The 24,406-nt window shown below is 42.2% G+C and overlaps 1 protein-coding gene across 7 annotated transcripts in view; it reads right to left on the reverse strand.

Moving 5' to 3' along the window:
* SMARCD3 (SWI/SNF related, matrix associated, actin dependent regulator of chromatin, subfamily d, member 3) overlaps window positions 1–24,406 on the reverse strand; it is a 77,923-nt gene that overhangs the window by 17,429 nt on the left and 36,088 nt on the right. For all 7 annotated transcript variants that reach the window (XM_038127294.1, XM_038127296.1, XM_038127295.1 and 4 more), the window contains 6 exons: window positions 24,087–24,304; window positions 20,972–21,014; window positions 10,997–11,119; window positions 3,549–3,671; window positions 1,731–1,826; window positions 1,135–1,236 (listed from right to left, as the gene is read on the reverse strand). In XM_038127294.1, coding sequence (XP_037983222.1) covers window positions 1,135–1,236; window positions 1,731–1,826; window positions 3,549–3,671; window positions 10,997–11,119; window positions 20,972–21,014; window positions 24,087–24,295 — 696 coding nt within the window. In that variant the 5' untranslated portion in view covers window positions 24,296–24,304. The remainder of the gene's footprint in view (window positions 1–1,134; window positions 1,237–1,730; window positions 1,827–3,548; window positions 3,672–10,996; window positions 11,120–20,971; window positions 21,015–24,086; window positions 24,305–24,406) is intronic.

Raw genomic sequence — 24,406 nt, forward strand, 5'->3', positions numbered from 1 at the left:
GCTAATAACTGCTGTCTCACGTTAACACACAGTCTTGGAACTCTGTTCAGGCATGAACCATTCTGGTACACACCAAAAAATTTATCCAACCACCACCAGTCAATGGATTTTATTTTTTTTCCTGATCTCAGTGATATAATTCAAATTCCCTGTTCTCCATCTCTTGTAACATAAACTCCTTGGATAATCTGGAATTGGATGCTTCTTCAAGTGTGTACTCATACTCAGGTTTAGTATTCACCACATTAATAAGCAAGGATTACTCTGATGGGTGGCGGGTCACCCAAAGCTAGCTTTTAAAAATCAGGACCTAAGAACAAAAGAATATCTATTTTAAAGCACAAATTTATAATAATGGTGAACATAACAAACAGCATTATGTTGTCTTAATAGCAAAAATTCTTGCTGCCTATATCAGTATTTCAGTTAGCCCATATGCTCCCTAAAATGAATAAATTTTTCTCTCTGTTAACATAAAATGGAGTGTCTATATCCTGAATAGATGCTATCTGCCTGGAGGCAAAATAAGGTGGCAGAGAACAAGTTCTTAAAGGTTCACCATCAAAATGCATCTGAGTCTGAACTGTCATTGAAAAGGGGGATCCCATCTACTCACAGTAGTGCAAGTTTAACAGTTAACAGTTTCCTTAAGACAGCAACATTTCTTCCAGGGACGGTTTCAGTCAGATTAGCGAGCTCCACAACTGCAGTATCCAATCGTTTGTGCCAAGGCAAGGCTGTCACAGCTACACAGCTAGTTCAGGTATCACTAGCAAAAGCTTCTCCTCTGAATTTTTTTTAAGGAACCACACACGTAACTTGCGTGCAACTTCTCTGACTATTCTCTAAGAAGCTAGGGGAGGAAATGCATAATTTTTCTGCAGATGGGCAACAAAAATACTAATTATCATAATGCCAAGGACAATATTTTGCTAGACTATATTAGAAACTCACTTGATTTGTCCCCTTTAAATTTTAAATAATCCGTCTATTTGGTATCATTCTAACTTCAATGGACCGTAAGACACTGCAAGTACAAGTATATTGGGTTTTGAGCCGTGTGACAAGATGAATTTGCTCTGCTGCACTAGGTCCCAGTGGCTGTATGTTCCAGGCTAAAAGCAGTGCACTGACCTGGTAGTCCAACATGAGGAGTAATGTGCATCGCACACTGACATCCCCAGGTCTCTTCACCTGGAAGCCATCCGTTTCCTGGGTTGTGGGAGTTCTGTGCCACTAACAAAGGGAAAAACAAAACTGTTGGTCTTTTTTTCACTGAGGTCCATGCAGGTGCATCTTGCACAGTACATCATACCAGAATCAGACAAGTGCAAGCTTTCCGAAGATCTCGCAATCTAAAAAAGAAACCCGGTAACAACAAAACCAAACCACAACATCCCCCCCACCTCCACCCCCCCAGTCACTTCAATTCAGCTTTAGTGCAGAATCTGCTCTGCTGTTAACATACTTTACTTGTTAGGAGAATTGTGCACAATATTTTCATCTTTTCATATATTCTGTTCTAAGATGTGCACCGCAGCACTAAATCATCAATGTTTTTAGACTCCTTTAGCAAACATTCTTAATAATAATGGAATTTTGAAAACTTTGAAAATACTTTAAATGAGATAATGAATGCAAAGTCCCTTATAACAAGGGAGGCAACATGCACCAGGTGTTTATGTGTGCCAGTAACTGGTTTGTATGCAAAGGGTGCACAGCCTTCTCACCTCCACAAGATGATTGTCAGGTCCATAAAGATCTTTGTCCAGTTCAATAACCAAACTCTTAAAAAAAGATGAAAACTTCCGTTTCTGTTTGCTGAGCTGTACAAGCAGAAAAACCAGACATGTATAAGGCTGCATTTATTAGCCTGCGTCCTAGACTCCTCAGTCTGTCTTGAACATTAAATCCCATGTAAACCAAAGTGTGATAAATCTAATTGAGTTCTCCCTCTGACAAAAAATAGGGTAAGATGCAAAAATCTCAACAGTAGCAGAACAGTGCACATTCTAGGGAAGATTTCCTTGACTCTTAATGTTATTGATAAGGACTGGCTTGTAAGGTGAACATGGCATCCATGCGAAAGATTTAGAGAATGGCCATGAAAATTATCTCAGGACTGGAGCACCTCTCCTGTGAGGACAGGCTGAGAGAGCTGGGGTTGTTCAGCCCAGAGAAACATAGGTTGTAGGGAGTATTTAAAAGGGGCTTGTAAGAAAGATCAAGGGAGACTTTTAACCAAGATCTGTAGTGACAGGGTGAGGGGCAGATCGTAGGTTTGGACTGGTCTTAAGAAGGACATTTTTACTCAGAGGGTGGTGAGGCACAGGTTGCCCACAGAAGCTGTGGCTGCCCTATCCCTGAAAGTGTTCCAGGCCAGGTTGGATGGGGCTTTGAGCAACATAGGCTAGTGGAAGGTGTCCCTGTCCAGGGAAGTGGGATGGAATGAGATGGTCTTGAAGATTTGTTCCAACCCAAACCATTTTATGATCCTAAGTCCTCTGTATACCTTTCTTTTTAACAGCCTGGGGTTTTTTTTGATAAATGCTAATTTCTTGGTCTGATTTATCAGATTACAGTAAATTTTGCAGACTGGTCATACACTAAGCAAAACTATTTCAAGTTTTTTATTTTCATTTAATTATCAGTATTTGTTGTTTACTGCACAGTTCACACTGTCTATATTAAAAATTAGAAGGTCTATGATTACCTGACTCTCTACAGAATACAGGCCACAGGACTCCAATTTATTTCTTTGTATTTAATGCAGATAATATTTTATTTAAAAATGCTGGTAATTGAAAAGCTATGTTGTTCCAATAAAGAATCTCTTCCTTTATTGAAATTTATGCTCTAATTTCTAAACTGAATTTGTCTAACTTCAATTCCCAGATGCTGCACTTTGTCACCACTTCCTCCTCCAGCAAGACTCTGATTCATGTACAGTTACCTCCAGACTGACTGAAAGCCTTGCCCTCTCCATACAGGCATGTTCTCCCTCTGTTTAGCCTATAAATGCTTACCTGTGAAGTCTATTGAAATAGATGGATGCCTTTATTAGGAAAGTCCAGCCTTCCCCAAGGACAGCTAAATCCACCACTGAGGCTTCTGAGGACTTCATAATGGTAAAATGTTTCTTCTATCCTTGCTCTAACCATTCATACATCGCATTGTACCCCCTAAGAATATGAAGTACTGCCTTCTCCTTGTTATCCTGTTCTTCACAAGATGCAATGTCCACTGTAGGCCAGAATTACCATACCTGCTGTAACCCAAACCCTGCCATCTGTTTAAGGGGATTCATCTCTCCACTTTCTCCTACCCATCCTGTCCTTATGTCTGCCTCATTTTCTGCCGCACTCTCCAACATTCCAGTTAGGGCCTTATCCCTCACTTGGGTTGGGCACAGTGCCTTCCCAACAGCAACGACTCAACACTGCCATTCAGACATGTCTTGTCTCAGCTGATGCCCCCAGAAAAACCTACCACCCCGAAGGACACTCTTTAGATCCTGCCAGCCCCAGTGAAGCAGAGATAAGTCATACATCATCCAGGAGCTTCCCCTCCACGCGCAGCTCCCACGAAGCAATGCTGCCATCAGAGTCATCAGCATCTGATTTTGCAGGATTAAATGTGTTGGAGATGTAAAGTCTCAGTTTCCGCTTTTGCTGTTATGCACATAGACAAGGGAAAAGTACATATCCAGTTTAAGTTCAGGATCTGAGGAAGCTGCAGGAAAGGTGACAATTACACATTTAATAGAGAATCTCCATGCTTTGTACAGCTGCACTGGTTGTATTAGAATTTAAGATTCTGTTACATGTACGAAAATACATTGAAGAGCTGAATCTGAAAATTCCTTTCAAAAACTCTTGGCTATACAAACATGCTGAAATCCACTGTAAATGGAGGAAGACAGGAGGTTGCCATGCCTAAGAAGTGATACATCCTATACTTTTGGATTAGATATCTGAGAAATCATTGTGAGTAAAGGATATTATGTCCTTTTTGGCTTCAACCTAGCTAGATTGCTAAAATTCAGCTGCAACTCTATTGCAACACAAATGTCTTTCATAGTTGCATAGTTCAGATTTGTAAATGGCAGTCACAAATACAGCTCATGCTGCAAACTACCTGCCGGGCACATCTCTGCCCATCTGCATTCTGCCATCATGCAGCTTCTGGTAACACTCCTCCTGCAGACACACCTGAACACACTGAGACGCACACACCCGCTGCCTTACCCTCCTCTTCACCCCACCTGCCTTCACCCTGAACAAACATGCTGCAGCTCCACCTTGCTCGGAGACCTGAGTGAAGGAGGCACCCTGCTTCATCCCTAACCCAGGTGCTCAAGTCTGTCAGAGATACAATCATGCTAATACACTGTCAGTTTTACAGACCAACTGAAATTTCCCAGTCACTGTAGTGGCTTATGGCTGTGTCATCTCTCAGTGCCCTTCCTTCCATGCATCGTGTGGAAAACCCAGCTATTAAGTCTGATGCATGGATTCCAAAAAAGATTGTTACCAAAAATTACTTTGGGACTCTAATCCCCAATACCTATGTAGAAGACAATGTCAAAAAGGCTACAGTTGCCAAGTTAATGCCAACAAAACAATGTAAGAAAGGAGCAATCTTGTAAAGCTTACACACGTTTAGGAGAGAACGAAGTTACATACAGCAGATTATACAGCATAATCTGGCATAGAGGAATGGAGAAGGCAGAGACATACGGCTGAAAGGAAGAGGAAAATTACTGCATTTTGCCAAATCTGGAGAAGACAGTGACAGAGAGGTTTGATAGAAATGGAGTGTCAACAGTATGCTATGACAGGGAACAGGATTTTCCAAAGTGCCATCAGTGCAGAAAATGACAGGTTTACACAGGTAAGAACAGGCAGATTAGCAGAAAAACATTCTTGTGAATCCATGTTTTCTCCATCCTTTCCCACAGGATTTCTGTTGCCCAAGTGCTATTTTATAATATAATTATTTGAATGACCACAAATCTCTATTTAATGTGGTTGATTTGTGAAGGACTTCACATTTCTAAACTCAAAACTCTTCAAATTACCCTGGACATTATATGCACCATTCCTAAATTTTATCCCCACCTGGATTACTTGCAGAACTGTACCTACATACACAAGCAGGCTTTTACTTAATAGACATCTAGTGTCACCAGCACCACTGGCTCCTTGTAAGAGCTACCTGGGAAAGGTTCTGCTCCCAGACATTTTGGGAGGCTGTCTCCTCTTCGAGGTACAGGAACTAGACAACGGCTCTTGAACTTGCCCTACATACCCTTATTACCAACAGTGGTAATGCATACTTCATGCAGTGGAATTTAAAGAAAATAAATTTACAAATCCCCAGCAAAATTTCAGAACCGTGGCTCTACAGCAAGGAACAGTTACTTTGGACCCTTAAGCTCCTTCTCTCCTACTGCGACTGTTCTCCTGGCAGCTGATTCAAACTACCATCGAGCAAGCAAGTCCCTGTCCCGTAGCAGAGACCCAAGAGTACAGTATGAATCCTACCTGAAGGGATCTACCCAGTGACAACTCCAGCATGCACAGCCATACTGCTATCATAAGGATGTCCAGTCTTGGAAGATGTCAGTTGAGATGAGATATAGTCAAAACTGAGCTCAAGAAAGAAAGACACCCACATGGTGGTGGGGTTTTAGAGTACAGACCATAAAGTCTTTTCAGCTGCTGATACACACCAAAAACCACTGCATTTGGTTCACTCTCAGTATCCCTGTGTTCCACAATAATATCAAGTTCATATCCAGAAGGCTCTCAGAATGACATATTCTTCTGTCTCCGGTTGAGCAACTCCATCTCATCCAGGCAGGAAATGATAACATTTATGAGCAACTTGATTGCTTTGCAGCTTAAATAAAGCGGTGGCAAGAAGCGACTGCCCTTCAATAAACTCTGTAAATTTCTTAGCCATGTGCTTTATCACACAGACCTAAAATCTGTTCTCCTCTCTGTACAGTGGATTCTCAGAGAACAGAAGAGCAAGCAACCAAAGGACTCTCAGTAGCTGGGAGCAAAAACTAAAGAGAAGACTTACAGCTCTAGAGCAGAAAGAAAGCATCACATTTCATCTCTTCAGACACACCAGAATTTTACCACCCAAAAAGGCAAAGCTAAGCAGGGGGAACTTCACAGAGACTTGATCAACATTGTGAATCAAATAGTCTCTTGTCCAAAAATCAGTAAATGCTTGATCTCCTTGCTCTCTTACAGTAAGACACTGATCTTTGACTCAGCTTCAGGAAAAGTAACTTTAAATAGCAATCATATTAAAATGAAAAGTCTTCCCTGAAACCCATTGTATTTCACTTGCAATTTCTCCTTGGGAAAACAAAAAGGAAAAAAAGTAATCATACATAACAGATGAGCGGTCATGTCAGCAATGAACTCCTGCAAAGGTCTCAGCACAACTGCTGGGTGAGCTCACATGAAATCAAACAGATCTGAATGGGAGGCTGACAGGAACGGTGGAGCAGCACACCTAAAGCTTGCTCTTTCTCCAAGTTCTCTGATGTCATCTTCACACAAATGAATACAGCTTTAAGTTCAAGTAAATGAGTGAAATGCTGGAAATCTGTCAAATCCTTCCCTGGTTTACAGTGTTACTTTTTTTTTTTTTTTTTTTTTTTCAGTTTCCATTAATATTTAATCCCTAACAAGTTGAATCAGAAAGTAAGTATCTGATGAACCCATGATCTGTGTGCTATCCCCCAGACAAATCTCCATCAACTGCTGAAGTTAGTTTCCTTCAATGAACTCTCAGGATGGACCCAAAACCTCCCGGACACTTCCAGGGAAGTTGTGCTTGGGATTTCAAACAAACCAACAAAGTTGTCAGCAGACAGTCTACTGCTGACTGACTCAAGAAACTCTGACTGCCAATCTTGTAAGTAGTATTGTGTTAAGAGCTCTCTAAGTATATCTTAAGGGTGAATTTCTATGAGCCTCAATAGAGCATAAAAACTTCAAGCACAAAGCACAGACAAGATTAAAATCTGTGTTTCTGCCTTTGCATATAGAGTAACTGTTGCCCGGTCTCACAGAAAAAAAACTTTTTAGAAGGCAAAATGAACAGTGGTAGCATGGAAACTAAAAATCAGGAGGCAGAAAAAACAATGACCACTGTCTGATCATTATAAAATACCCAAATTAAATCAAGAATGTCCATATCAGAGCTGGAATATAGAGGCATCTCGCTCAGAGCAGCAGCAAGATATGTCAAAATTTGTACAGGAAACAAAATTAGTTAGGTAACTCCTGAAAAAAAAAAAATGGACATGAACTTAAAAATGGCCAACCCAAAGCAGAAAAACCAGTGACTTGGTAGACTACATAAAAATCATGAATAATAAAATAAAAGGAATGAGACAGTATTTACTGAGTTCAAAATTGCACCGACACATGAAAAACACTTGTAGACAGTTCTATAAAAGCGTAAACAACAAAACTCCAAAAAAGTTGAAGCAAATGCTACAGAGGACTAAAATGAAAATTAGTATGCACAATGGTCTACAAAATCAGCTGTAGCAGCTTATTTCATAGTTGTAGATTGTACTTTTTCAGGAGAGAATGAGGAGTTGTATAGTGACAGGTAATAAGAAGAAGCCAGGTGCACTGAAAATTTATTTTTCTACAGGGATTGGGAGGAATGATTTTTTTTACCCGAGAAAAGAGAACATTAAAGAATCTGAAAGACATATTTAAAACCCTGACTGATTAAAGGAGGTAAGGTGTTTGCATTTTCTTTATCTCATAATGCAAAAAAACAGAACACATAGAATTATGCCACAAGACAATAGTTTAAAAAAAAAACCCAAATTGCTTTCTGGCAACAATCCAATATCAATTCCTCAGTCCTCTTAAAACCTGAAAGTGGGGGAAAAAAAAAATCTCAATTCATGAAACTAGGGAGAGAGACACTATGATGGTGTTCTGATGCTACTACTTGTTTTTCACCCAAAAATGGAGAGCCTGGAAGCAGATAATTTAGTCTGGAAACTGCAGCTATACACATATCTGGAAAACTGAATGTCTCACACCAGTTCACTGCAGAAGAGTGACAGTCCCTGGAGGACAGTCTCTGGTTTGGGTGAGATGAAAGTATTGTCTGTGGCGCCAGGACTTGGAGTAGGAGCCCTGCTCATGTCATGGCCACATCCCACTTTCAGTCAGAAGACCCTGGTTCAGGTTTTGGGATGAAAATCATCTCAGTCTTAAAATTATGTTTATGGCGACAACCGTCTATCTCAGGGTTACACAATGGAGAGAAATAAGCATTTTTAGTGTGTTATTTATGTATATTATTTTAAACATCCACTTCCGTATGAGAAGAATTGTGCCCTGAACACCACTGCCTACACCAACTTAATCTCTCAAATAAGAAGGGAGCCGAGAGTGACTAGGTCACATATAAATGAATGAAATGGCTATGTCTATACTTAGCCAAATAAATCTCTCTCCCAAAGTCCACCATGACCTTAGAGCTGCATAGATTTTCAGTAATTAATTCTTTAATGACATCTACTGGTCTGCTGAGTGTATGGTTTTGTTTCATTCAGGCCATGGAGCTTGCTATATCTGTCAAATAGCCCTGTCTGCCTGACTACCTCCGAAAAGTTCTCTCTGGAATTCTGAGACCATGTGGGTCTTCCATGAAGTCAGTACAAGGACTCTTGCTAATGCTGCTCTGCAGACAAGGAATTCTGAGACTCTCATGACAGATGCAATCCCAGAACGCAGGACTGGCTGAAGAAGAGGAGAGTACACAGCAGTGCCCAGCCAGCAGAAAACTGCCAAGGCAGGACCTAAACTGGAAAAGCTGGCAGCTGAAGAGGGCTGCTGACAGTAGTCAAAAGAGCTGACTGGTAGGGAAGGCCATTTTCCCCTCCAACAGCTGCCCAAACCCCAGGTCTCCTCACTTCTTGAGCCATCCCACAGCTGTTATCTGGTTCAAGTGTGCAACTGCTCTCAGGAGATCCAAGTAGGATCAACAAGCCAAACATATTTTATGAACTGTCTTCACGAAAAAAAGTGCTTTAACCACTTATCCCAAAAATTTCCCCAGAATAGTTAGTCTTCAGACAGAAAAAAACCCCAGCCTGAGCAACACTAGACCATAAATCTGTGGTTCCCTACAACTGTTTAACTGTTTCTAGCTACAGCTCAATCCCTGTGACAAACACTGAACTGCAGCTACAGCTGATAACTCTGAGAAATCCTGCATATTCCCTACATAATTTCACATACCTTAGACAAATTTCCTATTTCTCATAGGATTACAATACCAGTTTGAGAATCACTGTTCTAAGGCAAGTACTCAAAATTACAAGAGCTTTGATAAGAGACGGAAATGCAGAGATAACTTCTGTTGTGGTTACCAATTCTGAAACTATAATAAAATGGAAATACTTAACATTAAGAAAAACCCAAGTTGATCTAGGTTTAGCCCTATTTTGACACTTCTGATACCTATTTGCTAGGACTACTTATACATGAATTTAGAAAACATCTGTTTGATCATTCTCTAGATGTTAACTGAGTAAGTGATATTTAAAATGTGTTTGCTGAGCCCTAGACAGAAACAGAATTTTCTGTCTACAGTTTCTGTAGAGTGTTGTGCCTCCTACATTCTTCCCTATCCCAGACACTGAATATCTCCATAGCACAGCTTACAGCTAGGACCTTGTGCACTTGTTAATTCCCTCATTAAAGAGTTTGCCACAGAATAAATAACTTCCAGCTGATTTATGAATTCAAGTCAAAGTCTTCAATCACCTTTAAATATGGCCATATTTCTAACTAGTTTAAAATAATGGTGTTCTACCCATATCAACAAGGTAAGACAAATGATTTTTTCTGAGAGTAAAATCTATTATATGTAACAGTTTTTAAGAATGAACTCATGATTTAGGCCATCCACAATTCAGTCTAGGAAGTGTTAATGGAACTTTTTTTTTTTTTTTTTTTGGTTTGTTTCACATATATCAACTGGAAAAACACCAAGAGGTAAAAGCCTTCCACATTTTATCAGGTACCTGTACAGTGAGAAAGACAACAGAACACTGATCTTTGTTGGGCTGACCCCCATCACCATGGTACAGACAAGAATGACAGCTTTATGTCACAGCAGACATATAGCTATAAAACCCTTCATTCTATGAGAATTATTTGAGGAATAGATTATGAGCTACCCAATACAGTCACAAGAACTTAAATGAGACATGAAAAGAAATTCTTCACAATGAGTGTGGGCAAAAAATGTAACAGACTGCCTGACGAGGCTGTGAAACCTCTGTCCTTACAGATTTTCAAAATTCAACAAGGCCCTGACAACCCTGTTTTTAGCAGAAGGCTTAACTAAATAACTTACAGTTTCCTCCTATCTAAACTCTTCCATGATTTCAATGAATAGACTCAGAAAACTAATAAAAAACCTTTTCAGTGGGATATTCGGAAGAGTGAAGTGCTGGACTTCATCTGATATAAACTGCAGAAAATGTCATCCATTCTTTTTTTACCCAAACAATAATTTCTGTAAGTAATTCTTCCCTTTGTATGTTCTGTTATTCCACAAGTTCCACTTTTGACCAAATTTGAATTGGGAACATAATACATACCTTCAGCACCCCCCTCTAATCTCTTATTTTCTCATTTTTTATAATTTTAATACAAAGTTCCCAAACCAGTGTTTATCCTTTATTTAACCCTAGGCTATTATTCCCCTTATTAAAGACTTTCAGAAGCTAGAGCTGGTAATAGCCACAGAATTTTCTCTACCACTTTTCTATGCATGCTGATTCCCAGCTGTTTGCTCTTAGGAACTTTGTCTAACCCATTCCAAAGCATTTCTGCTAATGAGACTTTAACTTGAAAGGTATTTCTACCATTTCCTACCAGAATTATTTTCCTCCCTGGACACAATCTGCAAATTTTTCACAACATACCTTCATTGGCCTCTTCAGGGCTTCCTGAATATCCACGCGCTTCCGCATAATGGTCTGGTCTAGCTTGCGCTCAAAGGCCAAGAGATCCATGTAGGCCTGGGACTCAGGAACCAGCTCCCGGATCTGAGAAAGAAGCAAGGAATATCTAAACACTGTGAGCACAAATGTGCCATGCTCCAGAAGAAGCAACACTGACACATTCCCAGCCCCTGGACAGGTGTGCCCAGAGGAGCTCTCCCTCTGATAGCAGCTCGCAGATAGTGGGGCAGGTCTCAGTGGCATGGGACAAGCACAGACTGAAGAGCAGGAGCACAGAACTGAGGCTAATGCATTCTGGAAGACCTCGCCTGAATCCACAGAGCCTGAATCATGGCTATTTTCTTTGAGAGAGGCTTGGCTACCAGCAGCCAGGGAGACTATTCTCAGCAATCCAAAGTACAGTGAATTTGTCCTGTTCAAAACTAGAAAAGTGCTGCATCTCCCAGACTAAAGGGGGAGGGGGGTGGGGTGTGTTCATGTTGGTGTTTCAAAATCAAGCATCACCCATTGTAAGTAAAAACTGCCACACAGGATGCCTGCCTTTGTCAGCACATCTTCCTGGCTGAGGTGAAATTGACCTTCATGTCAAAGTTTCAACATGACCAGACATCAGGTGCCAACTTACGATCCTGCCAACTTTTATTGGTATTTTAATACATTAGTTAACTACATTGGTTCTATTGACAAACCCCCTTTTATTTTCTCTTTCACAAGGAAATTAGCAGAGGAGGGGATATGAAGTAGGTTGGAAGTACGACCTAATGAACTGAGATTAGAAATGGGTAAGTATACCTTTAAATGAAAATGTTGGTTCTTAATTTGGAATAACTCATGAAGGAAAACCATAGAAAGGTACTGTAAGTAACTAAAATAGATCTACTGGACAACCTTTTCTATTTCTACAATATTCACTCTAGCTTTCACTTATTTAACTAAAATACTTAACTGTTATAATATTTCCATAGGAATTAAAAGTGAATTGGTGTTCATGTTTTGCTTTAGAAAAAGAATTAGTTACAGTTAAAATTACAGTTTATATCTGGTATAAGGCACAAACACCTATGTGAGAGACACCAGGCATGCACGTGTTCCCTGTGTGCTGCAAGGACATGAGAGTTATTGCAGGAGGTCATGCCAACAGCTGGCTCTCCTAGTATTGTGTATCTGACAAGGTTTCAAAGTTGCTGCCCCATAGTGTAGACACTACGCCCAAGGCAGAACGTTCTAGAACCTCACCAGGCAATGTGTGAGGAAGAACCTCCTTTTGCTCATTTGGAAACTGCCACGAGTGAGTTTCCTTTGATGCCATTTCCCTGCACTGCTGGAGCAGCAGTCGGAAGGCATTCCCTAGGCACCTTTGCTACATGTTTTACAGGTTCTTGCCATCCCTTTCTTAATCATTTTCTTTTCCAGCCTGAAGATGAACAATTTCTCCCTGTTGTATTTAGACAGACTAAGGTTATTAAATAAATGTTCCTTGCCTGCAGAAATTAATGATGGTGCGCTACAGTCAATTAAAAATTCTGGACCGAGAAAGTATTTCCAGATCTTTAATGCCAAGTTCCATCAGAGTCAGTCTGTGAAGCCCCCGGGCACACGGTGAAGCATGGCCTACAGACTCCTTAGGATACAGCCTATACAACACAGGTGATACAACTTTTCTGGCTGGTTCAATGGGTACTAGACCCATGATCTAATCAAATTTCTAGGAAGTTTGTAGAAACAGCAGAAACCTTCAATAAATATTTTTATTCCACACTTTTACATCTTTTATCACATGAAAGTGAAAGGTTATTTCCTATTCCATTCCTATAATCAAACTGGGTGTTAAATATTACAAGACGCTAAAAAGTTCAAACACTTTAAAACCAGCCAAAGACAAAACTGCATCTAATTCCTTGAACTGCAAATGGCCACAGGTTGGGAGAGCATTTGAGAGAAGAATTGTACTTGCTGTGCTTGTATTCTTCTCTAGGGATGTGTTATGGTCACAGCAAAGATGGAATTTGGGCAAGATCAAAGGCTCACTCAGGCCAGTTTTGCCAGCTCTCAGTCTTTTGCTTTCTTACCCTATTACTTGAATAATCTTTTGGAGGCATGATAGTGCCTATGTGATAAGGATCTGTGCAGCCTGCCTAATTCCTTCCCTTGCATGGTTTCCCCTAACAGAAAAGTTCATAGCTCTGCGCAGGTCTACAGTCTTCTACTAAAGTTCTAACTATAAATGTGAAAAGAGTGTTTCAATACTTAAATTCTCCATTCTGGCCTTTATCTCACTGAAGAAACTCCAGAAAGCACCTAGCAGAACCAGCATCTCGTCAGCCGAGGTTTTGAACATATGTATATATACTTTATCTTAGAATTCCATGGATAACTGGAAGAGATTACTATTAACATAAGTAAGACAGTGTCTTTCTTGAGGCTGGAGTTGTTAATCTTTCTATTACGAAAATTCAAACACTTCAAACTTTGAAAGATTAGTAAAAAGCAATTGTTACTAAATTCTGCATTTTTATCCTTGATTTTCACAAGATTTTTTTATCAGTGGTGACAGAAAAATGGCCAACTTGCAAGTGGGGGCAGTGAGGACAGTGTGGAAGGAATGGCATGATGGGAGACAGCGTGGGGGCCCCACCACACCTGCCTGAAAACAGATATGCAAGGCTTGTGAGACAGAATCAGAGACCAAGGAACAGCTGCAACACTACAAGTTCTGGGATACGAACATCTTTGGATAGCTATTATGGCTGTCACAGTACAACAGCTTGGAAGGCAACGACAGCAAGGCAGCAGGCCGGGGAAAGCAATGAGGAAGCCTTCTGCAAGGTGAGCAGCAGAAGGAAAGCTAAAGAAAAACCCAGGTCCAGGTCCGGTTCTGCTGCTCACGTCGAAAGCCACAGACAGGGCTCCCCGTTGTCTCTGGCTCCATTGCTCCTGGCTGAGTTCTGTCCTCAGGCCTCCCAGAGTCCCGAGCCCCAGTCAGTCAGGGCAGCAGGGCTGTGCAGAGGCACCCTGACAGGCTGCAGAAACAGCACAGCACTTCAGCACGGTGAAGTTCAGCACAGGAAAAGCTCTGCTCCTGGGATGGAATCACACCAGGCAGGGGGACAGCTGGGCATCAGTGGGGTAGAAAACAGGCTGGCAGGAGAGGACTTGGGGGCCCTGAGGGACAGACAACAAGTGCAGAAGGAGTCTGAGGGGTAAGGCAGCCATAGCAAAGGTCAGCTGCAAAAGGGGCTGCATTAGCACAGGCTTTGCCATCAAGCCCAGGAAAGAGGCTCTTCCTTGCTACTCCACACTGGTGAAACTGGATCTGGACTGGTGGGCACAGGACCACAAAGATGTGACACCCTGGAGCGAGGCCCGCAGAGGCTCAGTAGGACGCTGGGGGCTGGAGCACGGACCTGCCAGGAGAAGCTGCAAGAGCTTCTCCAGCCAGGAGAAGAAAGTGAGAAGGAGATCACCTGGGAGTGAGATGGCCATGTGGACTGGTGAAGCACAGACAGGGCCAGCCTCCCCTTGGAGATGCATGACATTAGGGCAAGATGCAACAGAAACTCACTGCAGCATGGGCAATTCACTCCCTATAAGGAAATGGTTTGTGAAAAAAAACCCTCTGACAAAACAAACAAAACACATTATGGTATTAAAACCTTGGAACATGCTGCCAAGAAATGCTCTGGAGTGTCCATCCTTGGCTGGAGGTATTCAGAACCCGTCTGGACAAGGTCCTGAGCAAGCTGATGTAATTTGAACCGATTTTATACAACAGCTGGCCTGCAAAACTTTCACAGGTCCTATTGTTGTGCATCTCTAAGAGCCCAGAAAAAAACCTAGTAAATAAAATTGGATCTATTTCAGGCAGGAACAACTGGAGATGTATTCTTCACTGCCTAAGCAAGACAAACAAAACAGTTTCAGCAATCTTGATTTTTTCTTTTTAAATCACTAATAAATAGAGATTTGGCAGCATCTTGAGAAGTGGGCTACCCGAGAATTTCTGTCTTTGAGACAGACAACAAAATCCAAAATCCCTTACTCCCCCAAGTCTGACAAGCTCAATTTGATCCTTAGCCTTTTTTACTACCTATGGCAGATGGACATAACCCACACATTTCACAGGTATTGTTGAGAACCAGAATTTTTATCTTAAGTGGCAGTGACTGAAGCATGACTTGGCAGCTACTGGACAAGATCTTAGTTTCCCTGTTAAGAAACTTCAGACTATAGCTTATTGACAAAAGTGTCTCTACCACTGAGGCTTCTATGGTCAAAGAAAGACAGCTAAGGGCTGACACTCCTTACAAAACATAACTGTGGCACCCTATGACCCCTAAGAGGGAGTGGTTTGAGGAGGATTTCTGACTGACTACCACAGGGCGGGTAACACAGTCCAGTAAAATGGCAAAAGCAATCCATGCTCTTGGTCCTCCTCTCTTAGGACCTGGCAAGCCATTGCTGTTGCTAGGTCCCCTCAGAGGCATCCTTCAGGCTGAAAAAGGCCTCAGTCTTTCCTCATGTGCTGATCCAGTCATTCAATCGACCTGACAATCATCCACTGACCTTAGTCCAGTTTGCCAATGTTTTTCTTGAATTCAGGATCCTAAAACTAGACACAGTGCTCTAGCACTGAGCTAACGAGTATGGAGCAAAGAAGGGTAATCAAGTCCCTCAATCTCTTGGCTGTGCTCCTGGCCACAGAGCTCTGGACACTGTTAGTCATCTTTGCAGACAAGGCATACCTCCTGCTCACACTCAGCTCCCTGTCCACCAGTGCCTCCAGGGCCTTTCCAGCAGTGCTGCTACTCAGCTAGGTAGCCCTACTCTTTCTCAAGGAAGAAGATTTGACTTAGTTGACTTTCATAAAGTTCTTGCTGGTTCATTCCTCCAGCATGTCCACAAGCATATCAACTAGTTTCCCCACCCAGTGATTGGTTTCATCTGTAGATTTTATAAGCAAGCACTGCACTGCCTCCTCCAGTGGTAAGGATGCTGAACTGAACAGCTGCTGTGACACATCCCTGCAGCATTCTGATGTCAGTACAGTCATGGCCAAGAGCAACCATTAGCCACCTTCTCAGCCTCATCATCCGCCTACATGGCTGTCAACCCGTTTAGACCAAAATGTCCCAACCTGAATACAAGACTATTAGGTATCATAGAATGGCATTGAAAGGACATTGGCCAGTTCTCTCAGCTCCCTCAGATGTAGCCTGTTGGATATCATGGAGTTGTACAGGTCAAGTTTCCTCAACTAATCCCTGGCCCTATCCCCATCCACTGTTGCCTGTTCCTGTTGGATGTGTTCACTGATCACAGGGCAAGGGAGGCATCATTAGTGCAGACTGAACAAAGAAGGCTTTGAGTGCTTCAGACTTATTGACTCTGTCATCACTGGATCACCCAGCCCACTCACCATGGAGCACACATTTTTCTTGGTCACCCTTTATTACTAGTACAATAGTAGAAGCTTTTCTTGTCCTTGATGTTCCTTGAAGATCTCAGCTACAGCTGAACTTTGACTTTGCTGATACCATTCCCTGCATGCCCAGGCAATGGTTCTAAACTCCTCCTTTGTAGCCTGTCCCTGCTTCACTTCTTGTATATTGCCTTTTGACGTTGGGACCACCACTGTGATTACCCTATTCTGGGCTCCTCATAAATCTGCTCGTTTTCCTGCATTTAAAACAGGCTGTTCTTAAAGGTCCTTAAAGACCTCCCAGCTTCCTTGAGCCACTTTGCCCTTCAGAGCTGCTTCTCAAGGAATCACACCTACCAGTCCCCTGAATAAGCCAAATTCTGCTTGTCTAAAGTCCAGGGTTTGTACTTGACTACTCTCCTTCCTCATCCCTGGCAAGACCTTTAATTTCTTTATTTCACAGTTGCTATATCCAAGGCTACCACTGATTATCACACTCCTAACCTCTTCTTTCTTACATGAAAGAATGGCAGATCCAGGTGTTCCTCACCTCTGGTTGGCTCAGATGGAGAAAGAGGTGGACAACAGCCATGCAGTGACCAACCCACAGCAGGACAGCTATTATGGCATGGGATCTGTGCAGAGAATTCCACATGGTGGTCAGTGAACAGCAGCAGCAAAAATTGACTAAATATTTGTGTAAAGGAAAATGAAGTAGAGAAGATAAAAAGAAGAGGACAGGTGTACAAAACCCTGTCAGCACAGCTAGACAAAAAGTTCTCAGGAATTCGGGGCTGAGTGAGAAGAACAGCAGCCAACACTAAGACACAAGCACGCTACTGAAGGAGGGGCAGTTTGCTGTTTCAAAGTTGCACTCCACTATGCAAGTTAAACAAGGAAAAGCAGAGATGGGCACAGCTATGGAGCCAGAATGGTTTTCAGCTGAGATTCTTGCATCAGAATGGGTAGGCAAAGAAGCCAAATGGTGTATCACATTCACAGCTCCCTGGGAAAAAATGTAATGACTCAATACTAAGAGAAAATAAGACTGACCAGAAGTAATGAGGAGGCAAGGCCTGGAGAAAGAGGTACAATCTGAGGTGCAGTCACATGCCCCTACAGACAGTTTGTGGTCTGAAGTTGAAACTGAGGCACAACTGTGAAACCTGGGTCACAAGAGTAACATCAGCTCCAGAGATTTAGGTCCCCAGCCATGATCGAAGATGCCTGTGAACTTCTCCAAAACTTAATGAGGGTTTCAGTGACAGCCAAGTGTGAACAAGAGAAAGATCCAGAAGTGAGAAAAATAGGGCAGGAAAGAGCCTGCTGGACAGAACTAGAGTCAATGTTAAATACACTATAAAAAATACTAAGCCTTGTGATGTTACAGTATGTCAATGTGAGTGTAACCAAAGTCCTTGTGTTCATTAAAATTGCATTTTAGACAAAAGATATGCAGTCAGTACAATCAATTTGCATTTAAGTAAAACATTTGACATACAGTCATAAAGGGAACCACTCCTAAAGACTGGAAAATGGGAGTTGGAGCAAGACCTAGCACAGGAAAAAAGCATTCTTGTACCAAAAAAAAAAGGAGAAGCATGCTAAGAAAACTTAGTAATGATAAATTTGGGTGTCACTGTCATTGCAAGGAAGAGGATAGTACAGAAATGTAAGGAAGCTCAAAATGGCATAATGGAGATGATATGCAGCATTACAATGCATAGGATTGTGCCTCAGAGTCTAAATCCTGTTCTAATATGGGAATTCATCAGTTGCATATGACAGAAAGCAGAAATACTTGTATTAGCCAATCACAGAATGACCAGAGGCTGTATCAATGTGGAAAGGCCAATTAAAAAAAAAAAAAAAAAAAAAAAAGCACAGCAATCCCAATTTACAGTGCTATTTCCAATACAGGTAAAAATGAAGGAGCAGCATTCAAGCATGGTGAATATTGGCAATATGTAATACTATGTATAGTTCTGGTTTCTTAAGAGGTAGATTTAAAAAAGTTTGAAAGACATTAAATTAACTAGGATCAGAGAAAACAAATAAAACAAATGACTAAGAGGATTTCAAGAGGGGAGCATCTCTAACTTGGCAAACTAGAAGTACTTACTTCCCTTGCTGAGCCTAGTAAAACAAACAAACAAAAAAAACCAAACAACAACAACAACAAAAAAAAACCAACAAAAAAACCCACAAAAAACCCAAGCTGCCAGATCAAAAGTATGTCTCAGGTAAGGAACACAAGTAGTCTTGAAGTGGCAGTTGTGTCATGGCTTCCATTACAGAGGGAACTAGACTGGAAGTGCCAGGATGTCCCATGCAGCTCCCTAATCCAATCTTCCTAAGTGCAAAGTTTGCTAGGCTGAATTTTTCATACAATTATATTCCTGCAAAATTAAATCCTTCTCAAATAGTTGACCTGGAGTGGCTCAGTGATCCTACCCAACCAGCACAATGCTCCAGGACTATGGCACAGGCTTCACCAGAGAGCCTGGAAATCCAACAAGAGGTTACCTGTGTCAACTGCCTGAGTCATTATTGTACTGAGGACAGTGAGAACCCATCTCCTTTCCCACTCCTACCTAAGATCATTTTCAACAGTCAAATGTATTTAATGTCTTCCACTCTCTCCTCTTCAAAGTTCCCAGAAAACATAAGCAAGAGTCTGCAAAAAATCTGTGGGTAACAGATGCTGACTGGCTAGAAAACACTCCAGAAGTAGTTCCAGAAAGCTGGAAGTTTTACCCCATGTTTCACATGCATTCCACAGCCACCAGAGCACATCTTCCACTTTGACAGGACAATGACGTGCACAGCATTTCTTCATCCCACAGATGGTGTAAGGGATTTCTGACACACTAACTGCAGCCTAACAGAGTACCTTAACCCAGACAGAGGTCACATCACTGGTGCCACTACTGCAGCTGCACTGATAAAAACCCCACTGCAGAAGAGACTTCTGCCAAATGCCTTATTACTGCATCACTTAAAGCTATTGGCTGGCAGCAACAAAGATACTGAAAAGCAAGAATATTTGGTGACACCATGGTTCTGAAAGCATCTGTAGAGATTTCTGCACACCTATGTAAGGCTCTACCTATTAAAGAATTATCATGGACTTGGCAAACCAGTGATTTTCTGCTGGCAAAAAAGTTTGATTACCTCTTACACCTTTTAATCTTACAAAGGCAACACGCAAAACGAAAAGTGAAAATAAGAACACTCTCACAACCAACCAACCCAAAACAAACCTAAAAGCATCTTGAAACGGACATATATTTCCAGCAACAGCCTCACTATACAGGATGTACTATTCTCTGTGAAAATAGTTTGTGTGGGACAGACAAAACTGACAGTACAAGAAACTTAGCTTTCATAATAAAAAAGGTGCAGACCACCAGCAGAGTAGGAATGGGGCTTCAATATAATTACCAGGGAGGCTGCAAGTGGTTCAAAGGTCTGGGTTTAATGGCAGCTTAGTCCTTTCAAGACAGCAACATAAGAGATCTAATGACTTACATACGAAAGGCTCTGCTTTCAGAAAGTGGCAGGAATAACAAGAGAAGAAGTGATAGCATAACATCAGGAGTACCAAAGTGGGCTCACCTCTTTGGATGGCTGGTAGTAGGCACCTGTGAAATGTCACAGAAGTGACTTTGGAGCCTGCCAGCAAGTCTGGGCTCACTTTAGCAGTGGAGCTTGAAAACTTAAAAAGGATATGGAGGAAAAGGATACACCTGTCCAAGGGACTCTGAGCCCAGAAAAAGCACCAGAAGTCAAAGCAAATTAGATTACAATGTGACAAGGGTATGTATTTTGAAGCCTTTAGGGACCAAGCAGTTTCTTGTGAACTGTACTGAAGAGGGTAAAGAAAAAGAAAAGTATGGGAATAATGAGAGAGGAGAGCAGAGAGAAAGGAGAGCAGAGAGAAAGGAAGCAGAAGATGTGAGCACTGAGAATCAGACATAGGCAGACACCAAAAGCCAGATGTATCTCCAGGGATAAGAGAATTAGTAACTCTGCAGACAATACCGACCCCTCGGACTCTGTTGTTTACACAGGTTCACTTCAGCCCCTATGGTGACACAACCATAACAATCATAACCTGGCAGCTCTGCTGGGCCAGACACCTGAGTCTGAGCCCACCCCCTGAGGTACAGCCACACTCTGGACCAGGTTTCGGCCAGCCTCAAGAAAGGACCACGAGCCTTGCGGAGACCCGAGGGCCGCGGAGCCGAGAGGCGCTGGCAGCCCAGCGCCGCGGTCCCTCCAGCAAGCGGCAGTGCTGGCTCGGCTAACCCAGGCGCGAGGCCGCGCAGGCCGGGCTGCTCCGCGCTCCCAGCCCCCAGCCCAGCCCCAGCCTGCCTCGTCAGACTTTCGCCCACTGCCTACTTACTTTTTAATTAGATTTTTAAACAAAAAGTGAAAGAATTTTCTAAAATTCCTCTAATTACACTAAGATGCTGAACTGATTGTGAAGGGAATAGGAAATGAAAGCGACTCACCCTCTGAGGGAGAATTTTGTCAGCCATCTTCCTCCTCTTGGCACTGTACATTTTTTAAAGAAAAAAACACGTTACCATGGTGACAGATCTAGGAGTAACGAGGCCACCTGCTAAATTATCCTGACATCTCCACATGCTGGTGCACAGCTGTGCATGCATCAGCAAAAGGGTCTCACCCATGCCCAGGACCTTGTACCCCTTCTCTCAGCAGCCTGGGGAGGCAGTTAGGTAAGAACAAATCAGGGCTGTCTGTTATGCATCCTGGAAAGAAGTCTGTAAGTTCTTTGATCACAGCATCTTCCGTGGTGCAGGGCGACAATATATGCAAGTGCATGTGCGCACACTGCTTCTAGGCACAGACAAGCGTGGAGAGGACAGTCTCACGTGTGGCGTGCACAGACACATCTGGGCGTGTGAACATCTGAGTGGCTGAGTGCCTGCAAATGGCACATCAACTTGTTCAAACAGACAACACGCATTTATTCAATCATGCCCAAAATTAAGTGCTGAAGAACACATGTATATATGTCTGTGTTTCATATGATGTATGCAAACACACACATATGCACACCTTCCTTCATATGTACATACACACTTGTTTTACTTTAACATATTTGCATGAGTGATAGATAAAGGTAGAAGACCTTACATTTCCACATTTCTTCATCTTTATGAACACAGATGTGGGAAGATGTATGTGTGCCTGCAGTGTGTATACATACTGCGTCCATACCCATACACAGGCACATTTCTATAGCTATGCTTTTAAAAACATACTTGTACTCATGTACATAAACACAAACGTGTATGCGCCTGAGAAAGGCTGCTGTCGGGAAGACTGTCTTCAGATTCTAAAAATTGTTCATGCCCACCAAACCTGTCACCCAGCTTTCTCTAACAGGCCAAGAGGGAATTCAGGTCCTATTCTTCATCTCTTTAATTTGTAAGGCCTTTATCTTAAGCAGAAGATTAATCACTCCGTCTGTGACAGACAAATGGGAGAGTGCAAACCACCTGCTGCCACTCTGCCATGTCACAAGGACACCTCTCCTTTTCACACTGGAAGTCTGTCATCAGCTGTGTCCACATAAAAGCTGTTTCCATGCACATTGGTGTGGCATGTTCTCTTCCTACATTTGTTAATAATGAGCCAGGGCTGAAATACCAGATTCTTAAGACTCTTCCCCATGCTCACATAAGCCAAAACTGAGGAACTCTTTGTGCCTGGAGGTACAGTGGACAGAAAATTCAGTTACACCCAACTTAATAGGTGAACAATGTCCCTTTTAAAAGTGTGGGAATAATGGGAATGGAATGTCACATGGTGTGAAACTCCAACATCGTCGACCATTCACAAAATGAAATCTGCACTGAAACATTTCACAGAATCTGGAAGTAAAGGCTGAGCAAGCCCCATCCTACCAAAGGGACTGGGATATGCATGTACCTGCAACAACCCCATAGGCCTGCAAGTAAAAACCTAGAAAAAAACAAAGCAACATCCCCAAACAATTTGGATCTCAACCAGTTCTTCAATAATCTCTTACAGAAATGAGAGGTTTGTCTCCATTAAACCTGCCAAGAAAGGACAAGCTCAACTTTCTTGGCCCATGCTAGAAAACATGGAACTCATTTTACCCCCAGAATTGGACCCAAGGTGCCAGAAAAGTGTGCCTGAAAAACACATAATGGAAAACCACAGGGAGGTGGAAATGAAAAAAGGGAAAACATTCAACACATTATCTGAAGGGAAGGCATGGCAGAAGAAACAGAGAAACTCTCTGAATACCCAGGCAGCACTGGTGTGAACTGGGCTCAAGGCAGTAGAGATCACTGCTGGGTCTCAAACTAGAAACACTGAAGTTAAGAACAGGGGAGGGGAACTTTTTTCTATGAGTCAGGCCACCAACTTTTAGCAAATACTGTCCTCTAATGCTCCCTGGAAACTAGTAAGTGACTAAAGTTTACCTTAATTATCCAGCAGGGGCAATTTTTCAGGTTATATCCACCCTAGTACCTGAAGGCTGGGCATTATTTTGTGCAGTTTCCTGGAGAACCTCCTGGGAGGTGCTATAGAATGTGCATTTAGGCTGGTGCTAGGAAAGGCCTCCAAGGGGCACATGCACTGCTTGTGCCCACGTGCTGCACTCACACACATTCCTTTTGTGTTCAACCTTTTTCAGTTGTAACGTATTAATACTTTTAAGATCAGTGTCCTTTCCAGATGCATCCCAGACACAAGCATTCCCAAATCTGGCTTGCTGATCCAAGGTATATAACCTGTACAGAGCAGGGCTCCTGAAGAACTGAGCTTAGAGAGTCATGTTTAACCTACAGCTGGATTCCCTGACACCACCAGAACACTCCCTGAAGGTGTATACACATCCATAATGATTTTGCAAAAGGTAGCCCACACAGATGACTGCACCCTATGTCTGTGTGGATCACACTCAACACTCAAGACTAATGAGGTCTAATATGCTGCAGAAATAAATTAGTTGACCTATATAAGAGAGAATGCATTCAGTAATGTACAAACTTTCTTTTTGAAAGTTCCACACAGAAATCCCTCTAATTTTATGAAATTATTTCCAGTGCATATTTATTTACTTTATATGTAAAAACACTTGGGACAACTGCAAGTTTTATGACCACTCTTCTGAGTGACCACAGTACAAGCATTCACATGACAAACCGAAGTTTTTTCCACTTGTGTCCTTTACAAACTACTAGGTTAACCAGTCAGAAATCAGAGCAACCATACAGAACAGGCAACAAATAATACAATAATTGTAGTATATTAGAAGAGAACTGTTCATTAATTCTAAAGGCTAAACATACTCAACAAATTTATGGCCTGACAAACCTGCAAAGTAAAAGCAGAATAACTACAAAACCAGACATTATTAAAGGTTGGTTTGTTCAAGACCATTGACAAACAAAACAAAAAAAAAAAAGTAAAATTTAAAATTTACTAATGTTTTCCCTGCTTAAAAAACTGTCAGTACATAGATCTTCTATCTCATTTAATCCTAAAAGTCTTATCTACTGCCAAACAGGTACCATCTTTGCTTCCTCAAATTGTCCTCCTGTGTTTTCTTTCCAGAACACTCACCTCCTAGCTCGGTTCTGAGTGGCTTGCTGCTGCTGTTGCACCTGCTGCTGCACTTGCTGCTGCTGGACCTGCTGTGGTGCAGTGCGCTTCCTTGTTGTTTCCATCACAGTCTGGGGCATCCCAGGTCGCACTGAGGGGCTTCCGACGTATGGGGGGCCTGGAGGACCCATGGGAGCCCCCTGATGGGGCATTCGAGCTCCTGATGGCATCCCAGGGCGCTGGAGGAAAAGCGAAACAGAAAGAAAAGCCAGTTTGGTTCCTCCTTCTGCAGCTGCCAAGACATTTGTACATGATGCGACACAGGCCCCAAGAGATTCCCC

The sequence above is a fragment of the Motacilla alba genome, chromosome 2, assembly GCF_015832195.1.
Source record: "Motacilla alba alba isolate MOTALB_02 chromosome 2, Motacilla_alba_V1.0_pri, whole genome shotgun sequence".
Classification (NCBI taxonomy): domain Eukaryota; kingdom Metazoa; phylum Chordata; class Aves; order Passeriformes; family Motacillidae; genus Motacilla; species Motacilla alba.